The following is an 18,307-nucleotide window of genomic DNA, read 5'->3' as shown; positions in this document are numbered from 1 at the left end:
ATCGACAAGAACTGACATCGAGCCGAGGCCGGCTAGCGACATCGAACCGGAACCGCCTCACGGCGTCGACACGACTCTGGCGGAGTCGGAAGTTCATAAAGAGGGCAGTAAGTGGAATAGAGGGCGCCTAAGGCCCTGTGGAGCCCTAAGAGACCATCCTAGGGGCTAGAGAGGTGTTAGGACCAGCCTGGGAGTGCCAGGGGTGGACTGAGACTGATACAGTGACCTGTGTGAGGGGTTGTGTAGTTTGGGAGAGCCAGATTCCTAGATTACCCTTGATCTACCTCAGTTTTAGCCTCAGCCTTATCCAAGCTAGGTGAGACACCCTCAGGCCATCCACATAACCACAAGCTGTGATTGGGCCAAATCAACCCATAGTACCTCACAAATGTGACCTGATTTGAAAGTGTACTGATGGCTTATATTTATTGAGAGTATTGTATTCTTTGTATTTATCCTATTTATTGTCTCACAGTATTTATTGTCTCACAGTATTTATTCCCTCACAGTATTTATTTGCCTATGTATTTTATGCACATCTATTTATTCATTGATTATTTATGATCTGAGCTTATTTATTTGACCTACCCTTTTTACAGAAGAAGCTTTGTGTACTGTAAGTGTGTTATTATTTATTTAACCTGCAACTAAGAGAAAACAAGATAAACACAGATATATTTTCATAAATTTTTACGGTGTAGAATCGTTTTTGGAACGGATGAACGCATGGTTATTGTGAGGGTGTGACGTACGCTTAACACGGTGCCTGAGCCCCGACCGCTCGAGCCAAGCTACCCCTTGTGTTGGGAAGAACCGGGTGACTGCTAACCCGGTTGCCCGGGGTTTTCTAACATAATTGGTGTTCAGCGGTGGGATAGAGCTGTGCTTGCGTCCACTCGACAATAACTGTGGGTAGTCCATAGGCCTACACCGGGAGTTTTCTCAAAGCGGACTTCCTAATTCTGAGTTTTGTTTTTTCCAAATTTACTCTGGTGGTGGGAGGAGGTATTACAAAAGGTACCCCCCTGCATAGCTTCTGTAAACACCTGTCTTCTATTCTGAGTGGGCAAAATGGAGTTTGTGTTGGAAGATTTGGAAACTTACACTGTGGCCCAACTCAGAGAGTTTTGTCAGCGAGAGGGGGTGTATTGTCCCCCAGGTGCCAAGAAGGCTGAACTCCAGACCAGCTTGAGGGCTTGGGGGGAGGCACGACGGGAAAGTAAGGCTGAGCAGGAGGACAGGGATGGAGAGCCTGATAGCGAGGGGGCTGGGTTGTACCAACCTGAGGTGGGGAACCTGTTAGCGGGGCCCAGAACACTTTCCAGGAAGGGCAGCACTGTCTCTAGCGGTGGCTTATCTGAAGCAGAGTTAACTGACCGGAGGGAGAAAAGACAGCTCACATGGAAGTTGGCGGAGCTGGAGAAAGAGGAGGAGGGACAGAGGATGGCTCACGAGTTGAGGCTGAGGGAAGTAGATCTCCAGATCCTACAAGTCGGGGCACACACTGTTCCTAATGGTGGCAGCAAAGACAAAGAAATCACCAGGGAACCCAAACCCTATCTGCCAAAAGACATAGTAGCTAGCTATAGTGCAGGGGATGATATTGCCAAGTGGCTAGCGGCCTATGAGGTCTCTTTAAGGGCCCATGGGGTGCCAGAGAAGTACTGGGGAGGGGGATTGTACAAATACATGCCTCCAGCTGGTAGGGATGCATTATTGGCCCTAGAGCAGGATGAGCAGACCCGCTACCCCACCATGAAAGTGGCGCTCGTAAGAAAGTTTGGACTAACACCCGAGAAGTACAGACAGAAGTTCCGGGGTAGCCACAAACTGGGCACACAGAATTGGGTGGATTTCCTGGACTATGCAAAGAAGGCATTAGAGGGTTGGATTCAGGGCAGTGAGGTGAGGGACTACGAGGGGTTGTTTGATTTAATGTTGAAGGAACACCTGCTCGAAAAATGTTTCCCTGAACTGCGTCAACACCTGGTGGATAGCAAGCTGACCAATCCCCGGAAGCTTGCTGAGGAGGCGGACATTTGGGCTAGTACCCGGGTGTCCACAAGAGGGACTGGAGGGGATACTCAAAAGGCCGGACAGGGCGCCCCCCAGAAGAAAGAGGGAGGGGAAAAGAAAAAGGAGTTCTCTAAAGGCCCCCAAAATAACTTCCAAGGAAAGGGAACAGGATTCACCCCTAGGGCTAACCCACCCAGAAACCCTAATCCTGGCCAGAGTCAGCAGCCAAGGGTTGTCCATTGCTTCGAGTGCGGTGGCGTCGGACACTATAAGGGAGATGCGAAGTGCCCGAAAAGACCACCCCCTCCCATTGGAGGAAAGGCCCCCGGAGTAGCTAGTGTAGTGCTCGGGGAGGAGATGCCCTTAACTAAGGGAAGGGAGTGGGCGGGTGTCACTTTAGTGTCCCTGGGAGAACGGGAGATGGTTCCTAAGATCCAGGTGCCCGCAAATACCATAAAGTATGGGCAGTGGGTCACCATCAACGGCCAAAGAGGGGAGGCTCTGAGAGACACAGGAGCCAGTATGACTATGGTACGTAGCCAACTGGTGTCTCCAGAGCAGGTAATTCCCGATGTACTCCACCCAGCCGCGATGGCTGACGGCAGAACCGGACACTATCCGGTGGCCGAGGTTCCCTTTGAATGGGAGGGGGTTGCAGGTTCACTTCGAGTTGCCGTAAGCCCTGCCGTGCCGGTCGATTGTCTACTGGGGAATGACATGGAGCACAATGCTTGGAAGGAGGTGGAATACCGGACTCATACTGAGATGCTGGGTACACCTGACTGGGCCTGTGTTAGCACAGGGTCCGCGACTACCCGGAGAGGGAGTTTGTTTCGACTGGAGCCTGGAACAAAGGCACAGCCGGCTGCCGACCAAGGGAAGAACCGAGGACAGGAGGAGCCTGCCTCGGCATCCGCGCCCCGTGTGACGGATAGGCCACCGGAGGTGGTGGACCAGGAGTCCGCGGTGGGGGATGTTACCAAACTGGAGGACCTACCCATCCCGGCCGAGTGGCACGTGGAGGGAGGGCCGACCAGGGAGGAATTCTGCAAGGGCCAGAGGGAGTGCCCTACCCTTGAGGGACTGAGGCGACAGGCCGAAGCCCAGGCAGCAGGGAACGTTGAGGGGAACTACAACCTTTACTGGGAGGATGGCCTCCTCTACAGTGAACCCAAGGCACCCCTACATGGATCGTCACGAGCCTTAGTAGTCCCTCAACGTTACCGAGCCTTCCTACTGGAATTGGCTCACGAGATCCCCTTGGCAGGACACCTGGGGCAAGACAAGACCTTCGCCCGTCTTGTCCCACACTTTTATTGGCCTCAAATGAAAGTGTCGTCCGACACCTACTGCCGGACATGTGTGTCTTGCCAAGCCAGTGGGAAAACAGGGGTGAAGCTGAAAGCTCCCCTGGAACCGCTTCCTGTCGTTAGCACCCCCTTTGAAAGGGTGGGCATCGACATTGTGGGTCCATTAGATCCGCCTACTACAGCTGGTCACAGGTTTATCCTGGTTCTGGTGGATCATGCCACACGGTACCCAGAGGCTATACCTCTAAGGACCATTACAGCACCTGTTGTGGCTAGGGCCCTGATGGGAATCTTTACCTGAGTGGGTTTTCCCAAGGAAGTTGCGTCCGACAGGGGGACCAACTTCATGTCAGCATACATGCGGGCCATGTGGAAGGAGTGTGGAGTGACCTACCGGTTCACAACTCCTTACCACCCCCAGACCAATGGTCTGGTGGAGAGGTTTAACAAAACCTTGAAAGGCATGATTAGAAGTCTGCCTGAAAGCCTGCGGAGGAAATGGGACGTCCTCCTACCCTGTCTATTGTTTTCCTACAGGGAAGTGCCACAGAAGGGAGTGGGCTTCAGCCCCTTCGAGCTTTTGTATGGGCACCCTGTGCGTGGACCTCTCAGCCTGGTGAGAGACGGATGGGAAAGAACTCCCAAAAAGCTTCCCCAGGACGTGGTGAGCTACATGCTGGCCTTCCGGAGCCAAATGGCTAAGTTGTGGAAGCAAGCTTCTGACAACTTGGAGGCCAGTCAAGCAGTAATGAAGGCGTGGTATGACCACAACGCTCACCCGGTGGAATTGGAGCCTGGCCAGAAGGTGTGGGTGATCGAACCAGGAGAGCTTAGCGCCCTCCAGGATCGCTGGTCAGGACCCTTTGAGGTATTGGAGAAGAAGGGTAAGACTACCTACTTGGTGGATCTTAAGACCCCTCGTCAGCCCCTACGGGTGCTGCATGCCAACCGCCTCAAACCCCACCACAAGAGGCCTGAAGTCATTTTGATGATGGTGACTGACGGAGCAGAGGACGTGGAAAGCGAGCCTCTCCCCGATTTGTTTGCGTCTCAAGAGAAGGATGGGTCGGTGGAGGGAGTGACTCTCTCCCCATCTCTAACTCCTGAACAGCAGGAGGACTGCCGCCAGGTCCTGGGACAGTACTCTTCGTTGTTCTCCCTTGTTCCGGGTAGGACTCACCTGTGCGTCCATGATGTGGACACAGGAGACAGCCCACCTGTGAAGTCCAAGATCTACCGGATGTCAGACAAGGTGAAGGCCAGCATTCACAGTGAAGTCACTAAGATGCTGGAGCTAGGAGTGATCGAACCTTCCAGCAGCCCCTGGTCCAGTCCGGTGGTGCTAGTACCAAAAGCCGCACCACCGGGTGCCCAACCGGAACTGAGGTTCTGTGTGGACTACCGGGGACTGAACTCAGTAACCAAGACTGATGCTCATTCGATCCCAAGGGCGGATGAATTGTTTGACCGGCTGGGAGCTGCCCAATATCTAAGTACCTTTGACCTTACTTCTGGGTACTGGCAGATCTCTCTGACTGACGGAGCTAGGAAAAGGTCAGCCTTCTCCACGCCCAAAGGCCACTACCAGTTCTGTGTGATGCCCTTTGGGCTCAAGAACGCACCTGCCACGTTTCAGCGTCTGGTGAACCAGATCCTCACTGGAATGGAGAGTTTCTCTGCTGCTTATCTGGATGACATAGCCGTCTTCAGTAACAGCTGGGAGGATCACTTGCGTCACCTGCAAGCTGTTCTCCAGGCCCTGAGACAAGCTGGTTTAACGATCAAGGCCAGCAAGTGCCAGATCGGGCAGGGGTCGGTAGTGTACCTTGGACACTTGGTGGATAGGGGAGCGGTGCAACCCCTCCAGGCGAAGATAGAGGCCATCATGGCCTGGGAACCCCCCAAGACTCAGACTGAGGTCCGAGCTTTTCTGGGCCTCACCGGATATTACCGCCGCTTCGTGAAGGGATACGGTACCATTGTGGCCCCCCTCACGGAGCTTACGTCCAAGAAACAACCTCGACGGGTAGTCTGGACGGAGGCTTGTCAGCAGGCCTTTGTAAAACTGAAGCAAGCCATGTGCGAGGCCCCGGTCCTACGGGCCCCAGACTTTTCCAAGGAGTTCATTGTCCAGACGGATGCATCGGAACATGGCATTGGGGCAGTGTTTTCGCAACTCAATGAAGAGGGTCTGGATCAACCCGTGGTCTTCCTATCCCGGAGACTACTTCCCAGGGAACAGAAGTGGAGTGCAATAGAGCGTGAAGCCTTTGCAGTGGTATGGGCTCTGAAGAAGCTGCGGCCATACCTGTTTGGCTCGCACTTCCTAGTTCAGACCGACCACAGACCCCTTCGTTGGCTGATGCAGATGAAGGGGGAGAATCCCAAGTTGCTAAGGTGGTCTATCTCCCTACAGGGAATGGACTTTCAAGTGGAACATCGGCCTGGAGTGGACCATGCCAATGCAGACGGTCTCTCAAGGTATTTCCGCCTTAGTGATGAGAACTCCCAAGGGGTTGGGTAGCTCTCCCCACTTTCAGCTGGGGGGGACGCGTGTTAGACCTGTCAGCCCTTTGGGTGGTCCCTCCTCATCATTATTTATTTTGTCCCACTTTTTCCTCAAACCCTGTTAGTATTTTTCCTTTTTGGGAACCACCAGACTTTTTAGTGTTGATGCAGGGTCAGGGAGCCATTTTCCCTACCCCTGGAACTTCTGTCTGAGGGCCTGAAACACAAAATGGTGGCCACCCATTGTCACCTGTGACATCACTGGAACCTACTAGTACCTTCCAGAACATTCTAGAACCCTGTGACAGAGTGAGGCAGGTTTAGAATGTTGGGAAGCCAGCTCAGAGTTGGCAGTTGGAGTAGGCAGTTGGCACCTGACTGGTGAAGGGAGAGCAGCACAACACTGAAGGAGGAAGGAGTGAGGCAGCAGGGGTGGAAACTTGTGCCTGGAGTGGGGTCCAGAAACCCACCCTTGATACTAGTCCCTACTGACTGAGCCCAGCCTGGAGCCCTGTGTGGGATAAAGTCAAGAAGAACCAACTCAAGGACCTGAACAGACGGAACAGGCCTTGGAAGTAAAGAACAGCAAGTTCCTGACCTGTCTATTGGTATCTTCCTGGAGTCCGACGCCGAGAAGCCTAGAGACCTGGGGCCGGAGGTGAAGAAGCGGCGCTGACTGGAAAGCAGACGTCGTACCCGGAGCCGCCAGAGGTCGAGAGAGGGCGCCGACGGAGGTCGTGGAGACACCAGAGGTCGAGGAGGAAGTCACCTGAGGTCGAGTGTGCGGCGTCGACGGGGGAGTGAAGTCCGCCCTCCGGAGTCGCCGGAGACCGAGGTGAATCGTGCCGGAGGTCGGGAGTGGAGATCGCACTCCGGAGTCGCCGGAACCTGAGGAAAGGAGCACCGGAGGTCGGGAGTGGAGGTCGCACTCCGGAGACACCCGGAAGTAGGGAGATCGTGTCCCTGTGACGCCGGAGACCGACATCGAATCGAGGCTGCCCAGCGACATCGAGCCGAGGCCGCCCGCCGACATCGATCCGGAACCACCTCACGGCGTCAACAGGAACGGACATCGAGCCGAGGCCGTCCGCCGACATCGATCCGGAACCGCCTCACGGCGTCGACAAGAACTGACATCGAGCCGAGGCCGGCTAGCGACATCGAACCGGAACCGCCTCACGGGGTCGACACGACTCCGGCGGAGTCGGAAGTTCATAAAGAGGGCAGTAAGTGGAATAGAGGGCGCCTAAGGCCCTGTGGAGCCCTAAGAGACCATCCTAGGGGCTAGAGAGGTGTTAGGACCAGCCTGGGAGTTCCAGGGGTGGACTGAGACTGATACAGTGACCTGTGTGAGGGGTTGTGTAGTTTGGGAGAGCCAGATTCCTAGATTACCCTTGATCTACCTCAGTTTTAGCCTCAGCCTTATCCAAGCTAGGTGAGACACCCTCAGGCCATCCACATAACCACAAGCTGTGATTGGGCCAAATCAACCCATAGTACCTGACAAATGTGACCCGATTTGAAAGTGTACTGATGGCTTATGTTTATTGAGAGTATTGTATTCTTTGTATTTATCCTATTTATTGTCTCACAGTATTTATTGTCTCACAGTATTTATTCCCTCACAGTATTTATTTGCCTATGTATTTTATGCACATCTATTTATTCATTGATTATTTATGATCTGAGCTTATTTATTTGACCTACCCTTTTTACAGAAGAAGCTTTGTGTACTGTAAGTGTGTTATTATTTATTTAACCTGCAACTAAGAGAAAACAAGATAAACACAGATATATTTTCATAAATTTTTACGGTGTAGAGTCGTTTTTGGAACGGATGAACGCATGGTTATTGTGAGGGTGTGACGTACGCTTAACACGGTGCCTGACCCCCGACCGCTCAAGCCAAGCTACCCCTTGTGTTGGGAAGAACCGGGTGACTGCTAACCCGGTTGCCCAGGGTTTTCTAACACTGCCTGAACACCGGGATAACCACGCAGTGAAGAGGATGCAAAAGCTATCCTCAAGTCCGTCAGGCTCCTCCTGGTGGAGGTGTCATCATAGTGGTGCAAAGAAGTCTGACCTCTGTGATCCAATTATTAAGAAAGCAGCAACTCCAAAACTCAACATACTTTTGGACATCAAACAAATTCTCCTTCAGAGACCAAAGTGTTGTGACTCGGGCCAGAAAACAGAAGCTTTAGGTAGTGTAATGTTAACTCTTGAGTGATGGCACACAGCTCCACAATGAAGTGGACGAGGTTATTTAGGTTTATACTGGGAAGTGCTTGAACCAAGCCCAGTATTTGATGCAATAAAACTGTCTCTCTTAATTGTCAAACTGAGATCATCCTTGTATGTAAGTCATCCATCAAGTCTACGTCTCGCCTCACAAGGTAAATGGTCTCATTAACCAGGTGCACCCGCTGCAGAAAGGGACAGTTGCCATATTGCCTATAATAAGTACTGGTCCCGGTGTTGCTGCAAATTTGTGTTTGTACTGGAGACAGCACAGCCGTGATTGGTAAACTAGTGGTCTGAACCATCTGACCACTTTTCAGTACACAGAGACCAGTAGCATGTTGAAGAGGAGGCACGGATTCTGCCCACAGGAGGGTGAAGTTTGTGAATGCACACACTGGTGGGGGATACCTGGGGTGGAGTCACATTGCGTACCACTTAATATATGGCACACAATCAGTGCATCTCCCAAAGGCCAGTTGGCCCCTGTGCTCACGTTTATAAAGAAGGAGCAGGTGCACGGGCAGAGATGTTTTCCCATTTGCATGGGGCCACACACCCAGGCAAATATGTGAGTGATCGCTTGAGATACCGCTAGTACAAAATGTGTTCCAGCGCAATGCACATTACAGCAGTAGCGTAGGTAGGGGGAGTGGTCTGCCCTGGGCGGCACTTCTTGGGGGACGGCGGATCTTGGGGCACTGGGCAGCAAACTCAGGGACTGCCCCGGGCAGCAAAGGTTTTAGCTATGCCACTGCATTACAGAAGAGGTTGCACAAGTGTCTGTAGCCCTTTCTGTGATACCTTAATGCACAAAGGGCGGGTGGCTGGGGGTAGTTGCCAGGTACAAAAACCATGTTCAAATAAGCATTGCACCTCAGCCTGTTTATGCAGTACAGCCTCAAGATGTCAAAATGGCCTGCTCTGTTAATTTATAACGTAAAAAACACGATTTGGCATATCGTTTGCAAAACATGGGTGCTAGTTACCATAACAAACAGATGAAGCTAAAAGTTACCACATGACAATATGAATGAGTTAGTTACCAAAATAGTAACCTCGTATCATAACTGGTAGTACACAATGTTACAAACAAAAAAAAAATCAGGCAAATGGAGATATGCTATTTTTTAGTGGTCAGTCGCAATGAAAAAAATGACAAACTTTTTTTCATTCATTTTGTGGCCGATTTGGGGCACAGTGTTAATTGTTTACTTTAGCTGTGAGCTCAGAAGGAACACTAGCTATCAGCTGGTGTTAACATCGAGTGAGAAATGCAGGATGTGCTGGTTTGCACATTATTCTCCATTTTTGTAATAAAAGTTTCAATCGTCTGCAAAAACTCGGAGAATGACCAATGTAAATGTTACTCATCCCCGATATTTATACCAGCTCTAAATGAGTGTCAAGTGAAACAACCCTGACGGGTCAGAGATGCTGTTTGTAGAGGGCTAAAGGCCTATGATAATATAAATTACCTTTTCTTTCTACAAGTTTCACTTGGCTAACGCCCTAGAAACCTTGTAGCATAGCCTTTAGAGAGAAAAAGCGTCTATGAAGGTGGAATGTTAAATGAAAACTCTGTCACCAACACAGGGACCATCTAGACATAGCAAAGTGATGTCATGGACTTTGAAAAGGATCTTTTAATCGAAAGCTCTGGTATGAAACTCTTTTGCAAGTCAAAACATTAAGGAGTATTCAGACACTAAAGATCCAGGGTCAAGGAAACATCCCATTTTGGCAGTGTCTCTTCAAGGCCATAGGTTCTACACATCAGTTGAGAGCAGGCTGTTCTAAGTGGTTTTTCATTACAGCATCAGATGGCCTGGCTTCAAGATGGCCGGCCAGAAGTGAAAAACAAAGAAATTATGTGGCCATGTTAGAGTTAAGTTTGCCGTCAGGTCATGACAAAATGAGTCACAGAAATGCCTACTATAGAAATGAATAATAATGATTACTTTTATATAATGCATGTTTGAGATACAGAATTGAGTGTCACAGTGTTGGTTGGATGTACTTTTTTGATGTGAAAAAGTCCTTCATGTACTGCACGACTAGCAAGGTAAACGATACAACAAACAGTTTAATAGCAGGACAGTGAGAGAGAAATACTCTGTGCCAGTGGCTGAAAGAAGCTGACTTAAAAATACCGGCTTAAGCAGGCTAATCCAGAGCCCTCTGTATGTATATTATGGCCAATAGGTTATGCAGACAGAAATGCTGTCAGCCCTCACCTAAAAAAGGCCAAATGCTCACCTTTGCTTCTGTCCGACAGCATCCTCCATTTTTAGATGTGACCTCCCCTGTCGCCGGGCGCATCAGAAAGTCCTGGGCAAACCTGGAATTCTTCAGAATGTTGTATGTGTCTTCATCAACGTCAACAACTTCACCTTCCTATATTGTGAACAGAGATACAAATAAAGTACAATAAGTAGGAAGGGCAATCTTCTGAGCTGGAAGAAATGACATTTAGATATTGTAGTGCATACACTGTATTCTCTTTACCCTCTTAAGGTTTAACTGCTTTCACCAGGTATGTATTTTTTTATGAAGTGGCAGCAGCATGAGCCTTTCAGCAAGAAGAATTTGGGTGCATAATATGAACAGATGTGCATTGTCAATTCATTGTTTAGAGGAAAAATAGCATGAGCACTTTTTATGGTCTGGCTTGACAGTGCAAACCATGGGCTGGCTGTGAGCATCACTAGAGAGGGACTTTAGCTCCGCCCACATTATGGGAGCCAAGAGTACATGTTTCGATTAGGCAGAAGTTATGTTCTTCCACCAAAATTTGCTTGCCCTCTACACAGCTGTGATCGTTTTGTTTATTTATCTAGCTTTCTGAGTTTGAACTTTCAGGGGCACACACATGACACTGTAATTCTATTAAAGTGTTTTATATTATTTGTGGTGTTTTCCCTGGCAGGAGCATAGATGGGAGGAGGACAGTCATTAACCGACAAGGATGTTTAGGTTTGAATTGACTGTGCAATTGTCACCTGGCCTTTTATCCTACACCAATATTATCCTACAGGTCTTTGTTTCCACACAAAGACATCATCCCTTCCCATGCTGTTTACTGGTAATGCTTCATATTACCATACAACATTCCTTTAAAGCCAGGCCTATAAATTGTAGTTTACTTTGTTGAAAGTATTTAAGTACAATATTATTGTGAAAAGCAACGCTCAATTAATTTCCTTGTACAGACTAAAATAACTCATCAATACACCTTTAACTAAACACTTTTCCAATTGTGAAATTAAACAAGTGCTATTATAAAGGCTAACCCTTTCCAGTCAATCCCGAACCTCTATATCTCAAACCTGTAACTGTATATCCTGAATAATATACACCAAACCCTTAACCCTATACGTTAAACATTAATCTCAAACCCCTAACTTTAAACCCGAACCCCTACACCTTGACACCATAACCATCTGCCCGTAAAACCTATATCCCAAAATCTACCATAATCCCATACCCTTAACCTTTCGCCCTTTATCCCCTTCACCCTAAACCTTAACCCAGTACCCACAGTTCTTAACTCTGTTCCACAAACACTTAACCCTATACCTCGAACACTTAACTTTATCACCTAAACCATATTCTCTTAACCCCCAACTCCATACCCTTGACTCCCATAACATGTGCCATTAACCTTATACCCCTAACTTCTAACTACCCCAAACTCCTACACCCCATGCCCCTAACCCTATACTGGACTTTATACCCCAAACCATACATCTCTACCATAACCCCATGCTCTTAACACAGACAGTTAACCCTAAACCCCTAACCCTTAATGCCTATCTTTAACTATCCCTATACCCACAACCCTCAACCAATAACCCTATACCCTAAATCATTAACTCCTATCCCCAAATTCGAATCTCTATACCCTTAAACCCCATACCTCTAAACCCAAATCCTTATTCCCCATTCATACTGTCCACAGTTGTGAGGTAATACCAATATAAATGCGATTGTGGGTATTATAACGAGTGAGGGAGTCACAATACAGTAACAACATTAAAATAAATATTGACATGGACACATGATTGAAGAGATGATACAGGATTGAGTGAAAGTAACTGATTAGTCATTCTTTCTTTCTTGTTTGAGAAGCTGTGTTTTAGAGCAGTCTTAAAGTGAGGAGATGGATCACTTGTAATTAGGGGGTGTGTTCCAATGCTCAAGTCCACGAAAGGTGTTTTGGGAGTAACCAGTAGGTTTTGACTTGCTTAGCAAAGACAGCAGTGAAATGTGGATCTGATGAGGATTTCAGCTAAGAAACTGGGGCATATACATCTTTCATAGCTTGGAATATATTGATTAGTAACTTTGTTTTGGTGGGTAGTGAGAAGACATGGTGACGTTAGTGGGAGGTAGTGTGTTTGGGGAGCTCATATAGCGTTGTAGCAAATTTTAAAACCATGTTCAATGAGAATAATGGAGAGGGACACCTATTGGTAAGTGTGGAGTTTGCAGAGGACTTTTGCAGGGATATGTGTTTTGGCTGTATTTAAACGAGTGTCAGGTGATATTTAATGGATATTAGATAACTGGTACCAGGCAGCAGTAGCTGTAGTAGCGATAAACACGTTACTTACCTTCTGTAGCGCTCTTTCTGCTAGAGGGAGGAAACAAATGTAAACCTTTCAAAAAGCGCATAACAACTGGAGACTTAAACAATTAGGGATGATCTGGCACCCGCAGAAAAGCTAAAAGAGACTAAAGGTACCTTTTAACTGTGCCCAAAGCAAAGCTCTGCCGGGCTAGAAACAAAACAAATAACAAAATGTCAGATATATTTGCCTCTAATCTGCAGAATACCACTCCAACCCACAAATTTGTCTAAACAGGTGTATGTAGTTTTTTGTTGAGGAATGCCTAGCTGCCAAGATGATACCAACCACCTCCAGAAGAAGGTCGATGGTCTTCAGCTGTTGCTGCTCATTGTCTAAGCATGAACGTGGAGACTGCGAAGGCCGGGTGCAGAAACTTACCCTGTTGATCTGACAGCAGGATCAACCAGAGAGGCAGCCTGATAGGAGAACAGATGCTCAAGCCCAGGAGTTCTAGTTACCATACTCTCCATTCCCAAACGGGAACCACTGAGATGTCTTGGACCCAGGCGGTCCTAATCTTCTTCAGAACCCAGGGCAGGATTGGTTTCAGTGGAGAGGCATACAGGAGTACCAAGTCCCCATCGAGGCAGAACATGTCTCAGAGGAAGACACGACTTGGAAACTTCAATGCACATAAGGGCTGACATTGCATGTTCTCGCCAGTGGTGAACAGATTGAGCCAGTCCTCTCCATTCGTGGAAGAGACTCTGGGCCACCTCTGGGTGTGACTGCCACTCATGATCCACTAGGCACCAATGGATGAGCTCATCCACCTGCAATTCAATGACCCTGCGAAGTGGTTTACCACCAGCAAAATTCAGTGGTGTTCTAGTCAGTTCAAGAGGCGCAGTGCCTCCTGGCACAGGGTCTGTGACTCCACCCCGTCCTCCTTGTTGCACTACCACATGATGGTGGTGTGGTCCATGTGTACCTGTACCAGCTTGCCTATGATTAACATAAGAAGAGCTTTCAACACCAAGCTGATGGCCCTTGGCTCCAAAAGGTTGATATAGAGCCAGCACCTCACCAGATGCCTCTGATCTCCACCCCTCCCAATTGGCCAGCCCAACCAAGAAGCAATGCATTTATCACCACTGCCAGCTCTGGGTGGGGTAGGCAGAGGGGTCTGCTAGGGATCCAATTGCGGTCCAGTAGTCTGAACGTGGTCAGAGAGATCCCCTTGATGTTGGGCCCACTGACACGGCAGATATCACTACAGCAGCCTCAGAGTCAACCTCACTGAAATCCAGGACTTAGTCTGAAAGACTAAGATCACTGCCTGAATGTCCTGCACTCCCTTCCCCAGTGAAGAGTCCAGAATAGCTCGATGAAGGAACGCATCAGAGAAGGAATCAAGTGCGACTTCGGCATGTTGACTGTGAACCCCAAAGATGACAGGAGGTTTGCCGTAATCTGGAGTGGTTGAATACTGCCTGGGGCGACTGCGCGTTCAACAGCCAGTCGTCGAGGTTGGGGAAGACTTGCACCCCTGACATCTGGAGGTATGCCACCACCATTTCCATGTAAAAAGGGGACAAGGGCACCCAAAGGAATTAGACAGGGACCTTAGGAAGTTAAGTATTACACAGGAAACAATGGTCCCTGAAAGCGAAAAATAGTTAGAAATACAATGAATATAGCCAAGATTGGTACTATATTATAGCCAATATCCAGCCGGACATGGCAACTTTAATAAGTAGAAATAATTAGCAGTGATCCAAAGAATGTAAGTAGAGTCTTAGTGGGACACAAGCCTGTATCCTGAGACTTACATATCATGAGGACAAAAAATTGTGAAACACATTCAGGCAATTACAATGATGTTTCTGTTTTAGAAATAATGAGTAGTGAAACATCTAATACAAATATTGCCACCTTCACAATGCGTTATATACAAAAAAAATTAAATGTGTAAGGTGGACAACAAAGTCGACGACGTTTCGATCCTTATCAGAGGGATTTAGGATCATCATCAGGACTAATCAGTTAAATTGCCCATATTCAAATGCCTCGTGTTACCACTTAAGGCAACGGAGCGGGCGCCGTGTCTTTAGCCGGATAACTGGTATACAAATTTCCGGAAGGACGCGTATGGAGGGTGCAATGCCTCGTGTTACCACTTAAGGCAACGGAACAGGCGCCGTGTCTAAGCCGGATAACTGGTACGCAAATTTCCGGAAGGGCGCGTATGGAGGTTGAATGCCTTGGAAATTCAATTTCCGGAGTTGGGGACACGGTAATAGGAGGTCTCAATATGATTAGAGAGACGAATTCCGTGGCCATGCGAAGGACAGCGCGTTCGGACAATGCCGGATCGACTGTCACAGTCGATCCGGCATTGTCCGAACGCGCTGTTCTTCGCATGGCCACGGAATTCAGCCACCATATCCCAAACAGCATTGGACTAGCCCCCCAGCAGGCAGTTGCCATTCACTGATCAAAGCACCAAGCTGGTGGAGGCGAAGACCCTTTTCAAGAACATCTACATCTACACCCTGTGTGACTCCTGCTCCCAGGGCGAGTAGTAGGGTTAATTTTACTTGCAGGCACCTACATCACCAAGCTTTCATTAGACGGGTGATGAGATAAAAACTACCCTATGAGGGCTTGAAGGGTCCAGCTGGGGCCGAGGGCGAACCTGCCGGTGGCCATCTAGATGGAGAACCTCTTGGCTCTGTGTGGCCTGCAGGCCTGCCAGAGGGAGTCAGCAAGAATCCAGAGAGTCGGGGCATGGCCTTGTAAAATACTTTGATCTGTTTAGAAGTAGCGGACAGCCACGGAAAAACTGGTTGTGACAGAACAAGATTATGGAAGAAGGTATTCCCCGGTTACTTTTAGGTCCAAGAGGGGGGAAAAAATTTGAAATATAGGATTATATGCCTCTTAACCGACCTATCTTATTTTTGTAGGTAAAAAACTCTCAAAGATCAATGTAACAACACCACAATGTTCCCCATAAATACAATGTCTTTACAAAATTGTTGCTTTTTCTTTGTTTTTATTGTTTAGTAAGAAACAAAAAGATTTTTTTGTATCAAAAATATATATTCATATAACATTTTCATATTTTTGTATTTTTTCTTTGTTTGTGCTTTACATAAATTCTAGAGACAAATGGATATACGTGATCAATAGATATAAACAACAGTTAAATTGTTATCAGAAACAAAAACAATACTTGGATAATTAACAGTGCCCCTCAACGAACAACAAAAAATGTCTACATTTACATCTTGCTAGCTATTCTTGCATACCAACATCCATACCACATGCCACAAAATATACAGACAAAAAGGATTATAAAAAGTCTCACAACTGGATAGATCTCCTGCTAATTACTGTTGTCAAATTTTTATTCTGATGACATTGTTTTCAGACTGAATTTCTTTTTCTCATTAGATTTAAGTTGATCCATTAGAGTTCGTTTTCCAGTTGTGAAGTAGCTGGTCTGGTCACAATGTCATCAGAATAAAAATTTGACAACAGTAATTAGCAGGAGATCTATCCAGTTGTGAGACTTTTTATAATCCTTTTTGTCTGTATATTTTGTGGCATGTGGTATGGATGTTGGTATGCAAGAATAGCTAGCAAGATGTAAATGTAGACATTTTTTGTTGTTCGTTGAGGGGCACTGTTAATTATCCAAGTATTGTTTTTGTTTCTGATAACAATTTAACTGTTGTTTATATCTATTGATCACGTATATCCATTCGTCTCTAGAATTTATGTAAAGCACAAACAAAGAAAAAATACAAAAATATGAAAATGTTATATGAATATATATTTTTGATACAAAAAAATCTTTTTGTTTCTTACTAAACAATATAAACAAAGAAAAAGCAACAATTTTGTAAAGACATTGTATTTATGGGGAACATTGTGGTGTTGTTACATTGATCTTTGAGAGTTTTTTACCTACAAAAATAAGATAGGTCGGTTAAGAGGCATGTGACAGAACAAGATGCAGGATCGACTCCAAACTTGCCTTCAGAAGCAAGATCGGGATGTATGGCGCTGCCCCTAAACCTCCTCAAGGGAATGTGAGTGGCAGGAAGGGGCCAAGTCCCACTTAGATTTCTTGTTCGACCAACCTCTGGAACAACGCCTGTGACTCGAACAGGACCGGGATGGAGTTTTCAACTTGGACCGGGCTTTGTGCAGAGTCTTCCGTTGGTTGGTGATGTAGAGTTTTACCTTGCAGACTCATATGACCCTACAGGTTCATCGACACGCAGTCACTGCAGGACTTAAAGTCATGGTCCGCACCCAGGCAAATTAGATGAGGAGCTGTCACAGACATTTGTTTGTGACAGTCCTTACAGGGCTTAAAACCTGTTGTTTTGGGAAGTGGCATGTCCCTTGTACACTGTGAAACAATTTTTGATTGAGAGAAGGGTCTCAAAAAGATAAGGCAGCTCTGTATCCATGTCTGGTGGAACGGAAAGAAAGTAACTGATGCCAGCATGCAGGAGTGGCGCCTATGGATTCAGTATGAAGCCTAGGGAATATTCAAAAAGTGTGAAACTGCAGCTAGAAGTCTCTTTCAGACGAAGGATTCCCTCAACATAGTATGGCTGAAACATACATTAAGGTTTCTAGCCAACAGATGCAGAATTTCAGTGTAAGCGTGAAAGAAAGATGGGGTGGGTAGGAGAAATAGGTGCAGACTTGCCAGAAAAATAGATAATTTCCCTTTCCGATGAGTTCAGTAAAAATAAGCAAAGTGGCATCCAGTGGCATCCAATAGTCAATTACTTTTATGCAATCAGAGACCAAAGCATGAAGAAATGGGGTGAGATTTAAAAAAAGAGAGAAGAGTTTGGGTATCATTTGCATAGAAATGTCAGGAGAATCCAAAGGAGGAAATAGTGTCACTTAGAGACACAGTCGATCTTCTGCTGGACTTGCAAAGGTTTGTGTCTTGTGTAAGTATTATATTTATCTGTACAATAGAATCCAGACACAGCATCTATTCCTACCGACCACTTCCATGGGCTTACACAGTGTGGATATGTTAGAGTTATCTGCACAGAGACTTTGAGTTTCTATCGGTTCCTGAGAAGGTTCATACCTAACTTATGTACACCCATAGCAGAAGCGCTGAATTTAGCTGTGCTTCTTACTTGACTGCGGCTTCATTCTGACTTTCTCTCAAGTTCATTCTAGTTCCATTCTCTAGTTTCTTGCCCAATGTGGCATCTGCAAAAAACGTCTTTCCTGATTGCTTTAGGCAATGTATCTGTCCTTCTTCATGACATGGAAGTGCTTCCATACCTAGGCTTGGTGTTTCACACTTGACAACACCAGGTTAGTCAACTGGGCACCGCTGTTGCAGCAGCTCCATTTGTATGTGCTTGAGTAGGGCTGTGTTTTGTGAGAAGAGAAACTGAGAACTACGTGTTGTGAGTTTTGTTCTATAAAAACGCACCTTTTTAAGAGCTAGGAAGGTGGGTTAGTTTGAGACCACTACTTGTGTTCCATGAATTATATTAGTATGTATCCATCTGAAACTTTGTTGCAACTCTGTTTTTGGCTTGCTATTGGTGTTTTGTCAAATGTGACTATTTATATTAGTTTTAAGGTGTTTAGTGCACAATG

General features: G+C 47.0%; 1 protein-coding gene across 1 annotated transcript in view; it reads right to left on the bottom strand.

The window, feature by feature from the left end:
- The window catches only part of AS3MT (arsenite methyltransferase), a 228,030-nt gene that overhangs the window by 26,163 nt on the left and 183,560 nt on the right, over positions 1 to 18,307 (bottom strand). Inside the window, exon 10 of the mRNA XM_085606584.1 lies at positions 10,335 to 10,472. Within this exon, the coding sequence (XP_085462710.1) occupies positions 10,335 to 10,472 (138 nt within the window). The remainder of the gene's footprint in view (positions 1 to 10,334; positions 10,473 to 18,307) is intronic.

Source organism: Triturus cristatus, chromosome 1_2 (assembly GCF_964204655.1).
Source record: "Triturus cristatus chromosome 1_2, aTriCri1.1, whole genome shotgun sequence".
Classification (NCBI taxonomy): domain Eukaryota; kingdom Metazoa; phylum Chordata; class Amphibia; order Caudata; family Salamandridae; genus Triturus; species Triturus cristatus.
Note: the sequence above shows the minus strand (reverse complement) of the source record. Positions and strands in the feature narration are given on the sequence as shown.